The sequence below is a fragment of the Erpetoichthys calabaricus genome, chromosome 15, assembly GCF_900747795.2.
Source record: "Erpetoichthys calabaricus chromosome 15, fErpCal1.3, whole genome shotgun sequence".
NCBI lineage: Eukaryota > Metazoa > Chordata > Cladistia > Polypteriformes > Polypteridae > Erpetoichthys > Erpetoichthys calabaricus.
Window position 1 is genome coordinate 87,866,910 of NC_041408.2, and position 14,750 is coordinate 87,881,659.

General features: G+C 42.7%; 1 protein-coding gene across 1 annotated transcript; it reads left to right on the forward strand.

Moving 5' to 3' along the window:
• The first annotated feature begins 1,622 nt into the window (after positions 1-1,622).
• Positions 1,623-14,168, forward strand: lgsn (lengsin, lens protein with glutamine synthetase domain). Its single transcript, XM_051919149.1, has 4 exons — positions 1,623-1,802; positions 4,373-5,048; positions 9,104-9,270; positions 12,267-14,168. The coding sequence occupies exons 1-4, from the start codon at positions 1,773-1,775 to the stop codon at positions 13,458-13,460; spliced, it is 2,067 nt and encodes a 688-aa protein (XP_051775109.1). The 5' UTR covers positions 1,623-1,772; the 3' UTR covers positions 13,461-14,168.
• Positions 14,169-14,750: the final 582 nt, after the last annotated feature.

Consider the following 14,750-nt stretch of genomic DNA (forward strand, 5'->3'; position numbering starts at 1 on the left):
TTCAGGTGCCTTTTGGCAAACTCCACGCGGGCTGCCATGTGCCTTTTACTAAGGAGTGGCTTCCGTCTGGCCACTCTACCATACAGGCCTGATTGGTGGATTGCTGCAGAGATGGTTATCCTTCTGGAAGGTTCTCCTTTCTCCAAAGAGGACCTCTGGAGCTCTGACAGAGTGACCATCGGGTTCTTGGTCACCTCCCTGACTAAGGCCCTTCTTCCCCGATCGCTCAGTTTAGATGGCCGGCCAACTCTAGGAAGAGTCCTGGTGGTTTCAAACTTCTTCCACTTACAGATGATGGAGGCCACTGTGCTCATTGGGACCTTCAAAGCAGCAGACATTTTTCTGTAACCTTCCCCAGATTTGTGCCTCGAGACAATCCTGTCTCGGAGGTCTACAGACAATTCCTTTGACTTCATGCTTGGTTTGTGCTCTGACATGAACTGTCAACTGTGGGACCTTATATAGACAGGTGTGTGCCTTTCCAAATCATGTCCAATCAACTGAATTTACCACAGGTGGACTCCAATGAAGCTGCAGAAACATCTCAAGGATGATCAGGGGAAACAGGATGCACCTGAGCTCAATTTCGAGCTTCATGGCAAAGGCTGTGAATACTTATGTACATGTGCTTTCTCAATTTTTTTATTTTTAATAAATTTGCAAAAATCTCAAGTAAACATTTTTCACGTTGTCATTATGGGGTGTTGTGTGTAGAATTCTGAGGAAACAAATGAATTTAATCTATTTTGGAATAAGGCTGTAACATAACAAAATGTGGAAACAGTGATGTGCTGGGAATACTTTCCAGATGCACTGTAACATAGCTGGTCTTACTACCATCCTGTAGACCTTCCCTTTCACTCTTGGTGGTACCCGTCTGTGACCAATCACTCCCGACACTCTTCTCCACCGTCTCCACCCTGCCTGCACTCTCTTTTTGTTACATTTACTGAGATTAAATTTCGTGTGGCTGTGCCTGTATGCTGCCCAGGTCCCTCTGTGATGATTCAGCTCATTCTGTAGGGATTGCCCTTCCTCTTATTTTGGTGTCACCTGTAAATCTGACCAGTTTGTTTATATTCTTATTTTTATATTCTTAGTTCACTTTCCTTTTTTATTTTCAAAACACAGCATTAGTCTTGTTTGTCACGACCCCAGAGTGTGACGTGTTCCAAGTTCATCATACATCAAGTAAGAATTACTCTTCACTTTGTGCTGGTGACAATGTGACTGCCACAGCTACTGCCTACTGTTTCAAATAACTGTGGAACTCAAAAGATGCGTTAACATCAAGCTGGCATCTACTTCTTTTTGGAATTCTCTATATATCAGATATGTACGTTTGAACGTGTTTTAGTACCTCAGATCTGGTTAAACATTAAATATTTGAACGTTCAAAGAACATTTTCTAGAAATGGCAACAAAGTGATGAAAGAAAGCAGCTGTGCAGGCATACAAATTCAAAAAGGCTGAGTAGTCGGCTTTCCAGACGGGCACAATGAGTGGCCTCTGATGCCAGCCGTCACGCGCTTTTGTCAGGTATCTGTGACAACCAGGGTCACATGAATTGTCTGTCGGGCCAACAGTGCTGTGCTTTCTGTGATCGCTGCCAGTGACCACCGGTGTGTGCCAAGAGCTGCCTTTAGAACTTGCACAGAATTTTCCACTATTGTGTGGAAATCTATAAAAAGAACTGAAGGCCGTCAATGGCCTGGAAATGGGATCTTATGTTAACCTGTTAAGTTGTGCATCAATGTTTAAAAGTGGCCATCATGGAGGAGGAGGACGACATCTGCACAAAGGTACTTTTTATTTTACTTTATTAATGGTTACATTTTTTTGGATCTGAACTAAAATGAAATATAATGAAAGGACTGATGTCCTGCCCAGGACTGATCCCAGACTTTTGCCTGATGCTGCCAGGACAGGCCCCTGTGACCCTGAACTGAACTAAGGGTGTTTCAGAATGCTGCTCTCTGACTGCACCAGGAAGTCTCGGGTTCAAAATTCCCAATCCATTCCACTTTGAGGACTCCTGGTGTTTGAATTGGAGCTTCCTCCTGGAATTCCAGTTTTCATCCCAAAAATGTGTATGTCACATTAACTGGTGTCCTCGCAATTAACCCCATGTGAGTCATTTTAGCCTTCTACGGATTATTTTCTCATTTCAAAGCTGGATTCTGCCTTACACAAGATGCTGCCAGGGGTAAATTAAAACCCACTATCCCCATTACTAGAGTTTGTGGACTCAGAAAATGGTTGCATACAGTGGTTTAAAACTGAGACCCCCTCACTTTGCTGAGGACTACACTGTAAATATGACCTAATAATGTTACTGTAATTCATAATGTGTACAGTGGATTTAGAAAGTTCTCAAATCACTCCACTTTTGGCATATTTTATTGTGTTTTAGATTTAATTTTAAACTAGCTGTGCCACCATGAGTTAAAATCAAAATAATCAGTGTAGACCTTAGTGTTAACATTTGCAGTATTCCATCTACTGGAATGTAGTTTTTAAAGCATGTAGTAATAAAATGCATTGCATTTGTCATTCCAACAGATGACACACCACAAACATTAGCACTGCTTTTACGAATCCCATACCAAATGGCATATCAGAGAAATATATGCATTGCATTTGTCATTCCAACAGTTGGTGCATCAAAATCATTTGTGGTAATAAAATACATTGTATTTGTGATCACAGCAGATGACACATCACAAACATTTGTACTGCTTTTATGAATCCTATATCAAATGACCTATCACAGAGACACATGCAGTGCATTTGTCATTCCAACAGATGGCACATCACAGACATTAGCACTGCTTTTACGAATCACATACTAAACAGCAAATAACAGTGCCATAGGCATTGCATTTGCCATTCCAACAGATGGTACATCACTAACAATAGCACTGCTTTTACGAATCCCATACCAAATTGCATATCACAGAGATATACGCATTGCACTTTCCATTCAAACAGATGGCGAAGCACAAACATTGGTAGTAATAAAATGCATTGCATTTGTTATTCCAACAATAACACATTATAAACACTAGACTGCTTTTATCAGTCCCATAGCAAATGGCATACAATAGAGATATGCATTGCATTTGGCAGTCCAAGAGATGGAGCAGCACAAACATTTGTAGTAACAAAATACATTGCATTTGTCATTCCAATAGATGACACATTACAAACATTGGTACTGCATTTTTGAGTTCCATACCAAATGACATATCACAGAGGCATCCATCCATCCATCCATTTTCCAACCAAACACAGGGTCATGGGGGTCTGCTGGAGCCAATCCCAGCCAACACAGGGCACAAGGCAGGAACCAATCCCAGGCAGGGTGCCAACCCACTGCAGTCACAGAGGCATAGACATTGTATTGGTCATTCCAACAGATGGTGCAGCACAAACATTTGTAGTAATGCAATGCGTTGCATTGGTCATTACAGCAGATGGCACATCACAAACATTATCACTGCTTTTACGAATCCCTTACTAAATGGCATAAAACAGAAATATACATTGATTTGTGATTCTAACAGATGGCACAACACAAACATTCTTAGTAATAGAATGCATTGCATTTGTCATTCCAGCAGATTGTGCATCACAAAGATTAGCACTGTTTTTATGAATCCCGTACCAAATCGCATATCACAGAGATGTATATGCATTGCATTTTTCATTCCAACACATTTTTCACAGCACAAACACTGGTAGTAATAAAATGATTTGCACTTTCCATTGCAGCAGATAGCACATCACAATAATGAGCACTGCTTTTATGAATCCCATACCAAACTTCAAATTACTGTGGCATATGCATTGCATTTGCCATTCCAACAGATGGCACATCACAAACACTAGCACTGCTTTTACAAATTCCACCCTAAATGGTATATAACAGAGACATGTGCATTGCATTTGTCGTTACAACAGTTGGTAGATCAAAAACATTTGTGGTAATAAAAAGCATTGCATTTGTCAACAGATAACGTATCACAAACATTAGCACTGCTTTTACAAATTCCATACTAAATGGCATATAACAGAGACTCAGTGCAGTACCAGTCAAAGTGCATTTGAGAATCACTGCATTTTTTATTTACTTGCATTTTCCATTCCATCCCAACTTTTTCTGACTTGGAGTTGTTATTGTGTCGGTCCACTTGGTTTTAGATCAAAGCCCTGCTGTGTCTCCTGCACACGTCTCCCTTTTTTGGGGTGTATTTTACACACTTAGACCCCCACAGACTTTCACTGGATTAGGCAGATTTAAAAATGTTATGTTACGATTTGACATGCTTATAGTGATGCTACACCCTGCAAATAATGCTTTGTTTTTCAGGATTCAGTGAATATCTCCAAAGATGAAGTCGACGGAAGTGGGATCAGCCTGAAAAAAAGAAAAGGAGTCAAGGTCAGTGGGAAATACTTGCCTCCCATGGAGTGGGAAAAGGGGGGTTCTTTTCGTCAGATAGGTCAGTTTGATTCCTCTGTGGCAGCCATGAGCCGCACTCCGAGATCACCGTCAAACTACCAGCAGGATGGCAGGCTGCGAGAAGAGAGCAGCGATGACCAAGAGAAGCCAGGGTCTCCACCATCACAATGCCTTCAGGAGGACCACTGGAATACAGAGCAGGAGGCCACAGGAGTGTCCGTTTCCGAGGCAAGAGTATCCAGGCAGACCATACAGGAACTAAAGAATCTTTTAAGGGAAAGCTCCTTATTACAAACACGTACCAAACCTGGCATGACTGGCATTTACCCGTGTGCCCAGACCCCTGCAAAAAGGTCACAGGAGGCTCCAGCCGTCTCTTTCAGCACTTTTAAGCCTTTTTCTGAGGATCCCCAAAGCAGAATGCAGGTGCAAAAAATGGCAACTGCTGCTGTCCAGATCAGACCTGGTGGTGATCCATGCATTGTGACGGGCAAACCTGCAGGGGTCAACACAAAGCACTCAGAGATGAAGCAAGAAGTTGTGCTTGGAGCTGGTGGGCCAGGACCAAGAACTGATCAGGCTGGTAAAGCATCTTTTATTGTCTCTTAAAGTTTGTTGAGATATAAGGACAGGAGACCTCTATGTAGGGACATCCAAATTAAGGGGGGACAGGTTAGGGTTAGACCTTTAGGACCCCTTTAACAAGCCACATTTTATACCTGACCAGGTGACTCTTAAACTTTTACCTTCTGGATAAACAGATAAGAACAAGAGACACTATCCAGTAAAAAGTTAGATATGGCAGGAACTGTATATAAAAGAAAAATGTGAAAGGCACTATATGATAGATAGAAATGAAAGGCACTATATAACTCAGACAGATAGATAGATCGACAGATCGATCTAATACTCATCCAGTTGAGCTCAATAGTCCTGCTTCTCATGAATCTTCATCACATTTCCAGTCTCCCTGGTCACTAGCACTTGTCAAAAGCCACCTTTCAAAGTCACCAACATCTCCTCTTCAAGCCATAATTCTGGTGACACCTCCTGGCTGGTGTTTGTTCACACGTCACTGTGAAGTAAAGACACACACCATGTCTGGAAGTGGCCACATTTATGACACGTTGATATTTCTTCAGCCTTTTGTGGCTCTTATCCCTAGTTGGGATGGCAGCAAATATTTGCCACCACTGATCTGGTGACACTTTAAAGCTTCTACTTACATTTACTTATTTGGCTGACTTACAACATTTATGATACAATTGGTTCCATTTCTTTTGGTTTTCTCCAACTGGAGCACAGGCAGGTCAAGCGACTTGCTCATGGTAACACAGTGGTGTTAGAATCCACAATCTCAGAGTTTGAAGTCCAAAGCCTTCACCACTATACCACACTTTATATTTTATATTAATATATATAACACATCACACACACAGTGGACCCTTGACTTACGAACTCCATTCGTTCCCGAGGGCTGGTTGTAACTCAAGTTGGTTGTAAGTCAAGACTATTTTTCCCATAAGAAATAATGGAAATGCCCTTAATGTGTTCCGAACCGCCCACAGCAACACGTACTTAACTTTTTTTAATAAAAAAGGGTTGTATAATGTGCATAATTTACCAAAAGCACCAATACTTTTTCTAATGTACTAACCAAAAAGTTATAAAAAGTGCCTATCCTACCAGAAACAACAATTTCATACTGTACTCACCATTTAAGTTGACATCTTTGGCTTGCAGGAAAGAAGGAGGAGGAGAATGAAATGGAAGGTAGTTATTGTTTGGAAGGAGTTTCCTTATACAAATCTTTTCTTTGTAAAATTGTTGAGATGGTGGATTTCGACATGCTGTACATATTAGCGAGATCGGTCACACGAACGCCACTCTCATATTTCCACACAATTTCCTTCTTCATTTCGATTGTGATCACTTTCTTTACCTTTGTTACCTTCGCTTCCTTCCTTAGCAATTATCGAAATAAATTAAATAAATCACTGCACTGACCGAAATTACGTCCACAAACACATGTATCTGGTCTTCGACTGATGCTTACAAACACTCTCGGCTGTTTGTTTACAATCGCACAAGCGGATACACGTGACCGCATTCGGGTCGTAATGCAAGATGTTGGTCGTAATTCAAAACAAAAATTTTGGTCGTAAAGCAAGTTGTTCGCATGTCAGGCTGGTCATATATATATTATATTGTATATATATGTATGTATTCACGGCATTCGTAGTCTGAATCACAATCTGATTGTATGGGTGGTTACCTACCAGGTAACGCTTGTGGTTGGTCAGCAAGTCGGCTAACATCCGCCACGGTGCCCTCTTTCAGTTGCGAGAAGCAGATCATAGAATGGTTGAAATAGTTTACTGTCAAATAATGCAAAGACTATGTGACACGTGTTTCGCCCTAATTCTGGGCTCATCAGATTGTGATTCAGACTACGAATGCCGTGAATGTAATTACCCCGATCTACATGCTGTCAAATGAACGAACCACATGCCGTGGTGCAACGTTAGGGGCTTCGCCTCTAGCACTGACGTCCGAGGTTCGATTCCCGAGAGGGAGTGCAGTGAGTGTGTACGCCTGATGAGCCCAGAATTAGGGCGAAACACGTGTCACGTACTCTTTGCATTATTTGACAATAAACTATTTCAACCATATGTATGTGTGTGTAAATATTATATATTCCATATTTTATATATATATATATATATATGGAAGAGAAGGTCTGTGATACGGTTTGCATATTTGCAGCTGGAGATCCACAAAGGGAGAAAAAATGAATCACGTATCATAAAGTAGTTTTTATTCCTGAGCTTTCAACCCCTGCCAGGGGTCTTCATCAGAGGATAATGCTTAGATTTACAAGAATCAAAGGCAATATATAGCAAAACATTACGTGGAGGGGGTGGGGGGGGTGGCTAAGTCAGTGTGATGGGGGGGGGGGGTATTGGGTGTACAGTTTATTAGGGTTAGGCCTCAAAACACGAGGCTGAGTCTCAGTACTTTAGCAAAACCAACTTTGTTCAACATGAAACAGGAACAGCACGATTATTTATTGTAGCGTGATCTGCCACTCTCATATACACAGACACAGCAGTCAGGCAGATTCACGACCAGGTTAGTGCCCAAGTAATACTGTGCCCTGCGTTTAAAATGTTCCTTGCATCACCCACCAGCGACAGGTGCTTACAGCGCAACCGCGATCAGCTTGGATTTGCTTCCGTGGTAAGCCACTGCATTGATGTGAGCCTGCGGTTGCACCGGCAATGGATAAGCAGTCTTTCACAGACGCGGCAATCACACTTTGGGATGCTATTCGGCTTGTTGTCCCAAAACAGTTTAGAAACCTCACAATATATATATATATATAAGCGAAAACCCACTGACTGATTCCTCACTAGGTCTCTTAAACTCCAATTCCTACAATTTTGAAATTTTGCACGGAGGTTTGTTTTAGGGTCGAGGTGAGAGATAAGAACTAATTTTGCAGAACTCCTACCCTAAGGGGGTGAAAGTACCCCTTCAATATTAAAAGATTTTTTTTATCTCAAAAATGGTTAATTTCTCTCAGAAATGCCAAAATACGTCAGTTTTATTTTGATTTATACAATTTTTTGAAGTTTTTTAAAAAATGTGATTTGGTCGAAAAAACGGGACACATGCCAATTTTGGAATTTTTTCACAAAATTTTAGCAAAATATATCTGACATTCAATATCACATAAGAAACTGAGACATACAGGTTTTGAAAATTCAGTTCACACTACGACGTCACTGCACCAGACAGCATTCGACACGTCCAAACATTCTTCCAGATACAAACTGATGTTCAGGTACGTGACGTTGCCGGTTAGTGTGAATTTGTAGTTCCTTGCTCAACATTTTCACTCTAATTGTGTGATTTTTCGTATGCAGCGCAGACTTGTTATATAATCCATCCATCTATTATCCAACGCGCTATATCCTAACACAGGGTCACGGGGGTCTGCTGGAACCAATCCCAACCAGCACAAGGTGCAAGGCAGGAAATTCCGGGCAGGCCGCCAGCCCACCGCAGGGCACACCAAGCACACACCAGGGACAATTTAGGATCGCCAATGCACCTAACCTGCATGTCTTTGGACTGTGGAAGGAAACCCACGCAGACACGGAGAACATACAAACTCCACGCAGGGAAGAGTGCCACCCTGGTATACAATCAAAAAATGAAATACAAATTGAGTCCATATTTTTTATATCAGCCAGTTTATTAAGAGAGATCTTCGCGAGTGAAGCTGCTGGTATTATCTTAATTAGATGTAAATGTGGGCAAGTCTGTTAGGGAGCATCTTACCACTTCTTTACAAATAAAGCAAGCTGTGAGTGCCACTCTCATATACAGTACCTTTGTTTTGTTTGAGCAGACCTGGAGTGGCGTGACAAATGGCACTAAGTCCTGGATAATGAGTTAACATGACACCTGCGCTCTACCTGGATTAAGACATTTACACATTCATTATCTTTGTAATCACATTTATCTGCTAACTTCATCATTTTAATGAGGCCTTCTAGTCCTGTTAATCCTTTCCTGGGATAATCAGGGTCTGTGAATGACCCTGCCTAATGTACCCCAATGTTTTTACAGACAACACCAAAGATTCAGCAGTGGACATGTCAGGAATTCAGAACATTTCCACCACCGATCAGATCAAACAGCAGATTGCCAGAGAAGAAATCAGCTTTGTGCGATTTGAAGCCACAGACCTGCACGGAGTTTCAAGATCCAAGACGATTCCAGCCCGCTTCTTTCAGGTGAGCTACAGCAAGGCACACGAAATATAGAGGACCCCTTAACTCTCATCACACAAGGAATATAGAGGACCCCTTAACTCACCTCACTAAAGAAATACAGAGGACCCCCTAAGTCACTGCACACAAGAAATACAGTCGACCCCTAAAATCTCAGCACACAAGAAATACAGTGGACCCCTTAACTCTCTGCACACCTTACTGCATTGTAGATTTCATCTTTAATGGATACATTTTTCCATTTTTGCCCATCTCATAACAACAAAATGAAGACCCGCTTTCAAGAAAGGTTTGCAAATTAATTACAAGTTAAACACTTTACAGAAGTGTTTAGACCCTTAATTCAGTATTTTGTATGAGCAGCAGTTCCAGCTTTGAGCCTTCTTGTGTAAGTCCCTACCAGCCTAGCATACCTTTTTTGGGCAGTTGATCCCATTTTTCTTGGCAGATCATCTCAAATTCCACTAGAATGGATGGAAAGCATCCGTAAACTGCAATCTTCAGGGCTCCTCACAAATCTCCCATGGGGTTTAAGTCTGGGCCACACATGGGCACTCAGACACGTTTGCCAAAGCCACTCTGGTGTTGTCTTGGTTGTATGCTCTGGGTCACCGTTGTGCTGATCCGTTGACCCAGTCTGAGGTGGCATGCACTCTGGAGCAGGTTTTCTTCAAGGACCTCTCTGTATTTGGCAGCATATCTCCATTCTGACCAACCTCTGTGCCTGCTACTGAGAAGCATCCTCTAGCATCATGCTGCCACCACCATGCTTCACCGAAGGGGTGGTATTAGGCAGTGCCTGCCTGTTTTTTGTCAGATATACTGCTTTGAGTTCTGCTCACAGAATTCAAGTTTTTTGTCTCATTAGACCAGAAGATGTTTTTCCTCAAGATCTCAGAGTCCTTAAAACTGTCGTATGCCTTCTGTTCAAATGTTGGGTTTGGCTGCTGACCTGTTTGTTTTGGGTTTTACTGGGGCCTGTCACTTAGACTTTTGGCTAAACCTTTAAAATTTTCACTACTTGGTGCTTTAACCTTTTTTGTTCTTCTGGAGTGGGCCACCTTCTTTCATTCAGGTCACTATAGAAGACAGGGATGACCTGAGAGAAAGAAGATGGGAGCTCATATAAAGGCATTAAAGCAGGGCTAACAGGACAACACAAAGGCTCATCCTATAGAGGAGGATAAGGGCGGGGCTAACAGAAAAGAAAAAAGATGAGGCTCACAGGAAAGATAAAGGCGGAGCTATAACAGGATAATATAAACATTCAACTCATTGAAAAGGATAAAGGCGGGGCTAACAGGAAAGAAAAAAGATGGGGCTCACAGAACAAAAATAAAGGCGGGGTTAACAGAAGAGAATGAAGGCGGGGCTAACAGGAAAGAAAAAAGATGGGGCTTACAGGACAAAAATAAAGGTGGGGTTAAAAGAAGAGAATGAAGGCGGGGCTATAAAAGGATAATATATACACTCAACTCATTGAAAAGGATAAAGGCGGGGCTAACAGGAAAGAAAAAAGATGGGGCTCACAGGACAAAAATAAAGGTGGGGTTAAAAGAAGAGAATGAAGGCGGGGCTATAAAAGGATAATATATACACTCAACTCATTGAAAAGGATAAAGGCGGGGCTAACAGGAAAGAAAAAAGATGGGGCTCACAGGACAACAATAAAGGCGGGGTTAAAAGAAGAGAATGAAGGCGGGGCTATAAAAGGATAATATATACAGTGGAACCTCGGTTCATGACCATAATTCGTTCCAAAACTCTGGTCGTAAACCGAAGCAATTTTCCCCGTAGGATTGTATGTAAATACAATTAATCCGTTCCAGACCATACGAACTGTATGTAAGTATATATTTTAAGTTTTTAAGCACAAATATTGTTAATTAAACCATAGAATGCACAGCGTAATAGTAAACTAAATGTAAAAACATTGAATAACACTGAGAAAATCTTGAACAACAGAGAAAACTAACTCTGCAATAGTTCGCGCTATAGCGCTACCAACCGCTGGCTAAAAACAGTTTTTTTTTTTTTTTTAAATGAGTTTTAAGCACAGCGAAAAAAAATGAATAATTGAAAAAATACGTAATTTACTAAACCACCAAGAAAAGTAACATTGCAACAATGCACGCTACAGACCGATCGCTGTAAACAGAAGTGAAAACAAAATCAAGCCCAGTGCATTCTTTAATTGCCTTCCTACCTTATGCGTCCAGCTCTCTATCTCTCGCTGCCTGTGTGTGTGCGCACGTCTGTCTCTCTCGCGCTGCCTCTGTGTGTGTGTGTGTGTGTGGCGCTCTCTCGCTCCCTCTCTCCTGCTCGCTGCACAGGGAGAGACTGAACATGTACAAACCAAAAGGGAAACTGGCTTGTTCGTATACAGAGTGTGTGGTTGTGAACCAAGGCAAAAGTTTGGCAAACTTTTTGGTCGTAAACTGATTTGTACGTGTACCGAGACGTAAAGGATAAAGGCGGGGCTAACAAGAAAGAAAAAAGATGGGGCTCAAAGGAAAAGATAAAGGCAGGGCTATAACAGGATAATATAAACACTCAACTCATTGAAAAGGATAAAGGCGGGGCTTACAGGAAAAGATAAAGGACAGTTAACAGAAGTGAATGAGGCGGGGCTATAAAAGGATAATATATACACTCAACTCATTGAAAAGGATAAAGGTGGGGCTAACAGGAAAAATAAAAGATGGGGCTCACAGGACAAAAAATAAAGGCGGAGTTAACAGAAGAGAATGAAGGCGGAGCTATAATAGGAGAGAATGAAGGCAAGGCTATAACAGGATAATATACTAACACTCAGCTTATTGAAGAGGATAAAGGTGGGGCTAACAGAAAAAAGATGGGGCTCCCAGGGAAGGATAAAGGTGGGGTTAACAGCAGAGAATGAAAGCGGGGCTGACAAACTCCATTTCCTCCTTTCCTACGATTCCATGAGGTGTGCCAGTCTTCCCTTACTGCTTGTCTTTCTCTTTGTTTTGCTATAGGACAAGGCCTTATATGGTGTCCCCATGCCCAGAAGCTATCTTGAGTTGACTCTGAGCCCAAAGGACAATGAAGTAGATCATATGAGTGCCACCAACTTCAATAGTGACATCCTTCTTGTTCCTGATCTTGGCAGTTTCCGTATTCTTCCTTGGGCAGTTAAAACAGCCCGTGTGCTGTGTGACGCTTACACCATTACAGGGCACCCTCTACGTACCTCTCCTAGACATGTCGCCAAGCAGATGCTGAGCCAGCTGAGGGCTCACGGCTTCTCACTGCATTCGTCCTTTACATACGAGTGCTGCATATTTGGCGCTCCAGAAAAGATCGATGCCAAGATGGTGTTTTTTCCAGCCGCCACGCTCCTGAGTGGCCAGGATTTGCCCTTCCTTCAGCAGCTGATCGATGGCATGTACTATGTTGGTGCCGATGTGGATAGCTTTTCTTCTGCTAGCGGCCCTGGCCAAATGGAGATCTCTCTCCAGCCTGAGTTTGGCATCGCTTCAGCAGACAGTGCTTTCACATTCAGAACGGGCATCAAGGAAGTAGTGAGGAAGCATGGCTACCTCGCCAGCTTTTTCACCAATAATGGCTTTCACAATGCAGCGGTGCTCTCCCACAGTGTGTGGGATGTCAATGGCAAGAGGAACCTTTTCCAGACTGGCACCGGAGAGCTGTCTGAGCTGAGCAAGAAGTGGCTGGCTGGCCTGTTATACCACTCAGCGGCACTCAGCTGCCTGATGGCACCCGGCGTTAGCTGCCGAAAGCATATTGCTCAAGAGGGCAAGGAGGCCAAGAATTGTGTGTATGCCACTTGGGGTGCCAATGACAACAACTGTGCCTTCAATGTCAAGTGCCATGGAGGCAGAGGTGCCCAAATCGACAACAAGCTGGGCTCTGCCACCGGCAACCCTTACCTCGCCCTGGCAGCCACAGTGGCAGCCGGCCTGGATGGCATCAAGCGAAGTCTCACTCTGGACACTGATTCTGAAGGGCCTATTAGCCCATCTCAGTTAAGACACCATGCCATCCCCGTGAAGCTAGAAGACGCTTTGGTTGCACTGGCCGAAGACCACATCATCAGGGGCGCCTTGGGTGATGCGTTTGTACAATATTTCATTGCAATGAAACGCTACGAGATTGAAACCAAGGAGCTCGACGCAGAAAGGAACAAAGGCTTGGAGTACTTTATTTGAGTGAAAAAACGTGGCGAGGAAATGCATTGGCAGACCGTCATTCCCAATGGAGGACCTGAAGCTGATATCACACTCTGTTATTCAAGGGGTTCTTTACAAGGTTAATGCAGGGTCCACCAATGACAGCGTCTAGCTTATTCTGGATTGTATGAGAGTATGAAATCTGAACCTGGTGGATTTGGCAGGAATTGTAGCCAAATGGCTATGAAAATCCCCCTACATAACTGACTGGGCTGGGTGGCACAGCAGTTAGCACTACTGCCTCATGGATCCTGAACTGTGGGCGCCTGGTCTGCTTGCTTGCGTGAAATTTCCTCCGGTACTTCATTTCTCCTTCCACATCTCCAGATATGTGCTGGTTAAGTTAACAGGCCACCCTAAACAGAACGCTGTGTGGGTGTGAGTGCATCTGGCAATGGATCGTTGCCCCATTTAAGGTTGATTCCAGTATTGTGTATAGGATAGACCCTGAACTTTATAATCCTGAGCTGGATTGAGCATATCTTGAATGGTCCATTTGCAGTGTTGCTTACCTTCTCATGCTTGAAGTTACCATGATCGGCTCACCATTATTATACTTTTTGCAGCAAATTTGCTGGGTTTGCTGGTGGTCTTCTTTAACAAATTTTTCCCTGAAAATCTGTCATGCGGCCGGTTTACGCAAACGTTTTTTTTTCTTCGCGTCCCATGATTCTTAGCGAGGCCAATCGTGACATCACAGAGCTGTAGCAGCCAGTGCTGGATGGGGATGTCACTCGCTGTCTGACTTCCGTCACACATGCACGGAACTTTCGCGATGGTCTACTGTCAGGGTACTCCACATCACTCTATACCAGCGGTTCTCAAACTTCTTTAGAATTTCTTGCGTGGCGGTCCCTTTGACAATTGTTCGATGGCTCGCGGACCCAATATTATTTCAAGAAAATTGGGGGTGCCAAATACTTTGCACAAGGGTGCCACATACCCACTGCGTGGCACTGCATACACTGCATCTGGAAAGTATTCCCAGCGCATCACTTTTTCCACATTTTGTTATGTTACAGCCTTATTCCAAAATGAATTAAATTCATTTTTTTCCTCAGAATTCTACACACAACACCCCATAATGACAAAGTAAAAAAAGTTTACTTGAGGTTTTTGCAAATTTATTAAAAATAAAAAAACTGAGCAATCCCATGTACATAAGTATTCACAGCCTTTGCTCAATACTTTGTCGATGCCCCTTTGGCTTTGCAAACAACCAATTTAAAACAGTTATATCGAAACTTCTGAAGAACGTTTGCTTCAAAA

What these genes read in the sequence shown, in the direction of transcription:
- lgsn (XM_051919149.1), top strand. Translation starts at nt 1,773, where the DNA reads ATGGAGGAGGAGGACGACATCTGCACAAAG. An exon ending in AGGACGACATCTGCACAAAG is followed by an intron (nt 1,803 to 4,372) that starts GTACTTTTTATT and finishes TTTGTTTTTCAG; the next exon opens with GATTCAGTGAATATCTCCAA. An exon ending in ACCAAGAACTGATCAGGCTG is followed by an intron (nt 5,049 to 9,103) that starts GTAAAGCATCTT and finishes ATGTTTTTACAG; the next exon opens with ACAACACCAAAGATTCAGCA.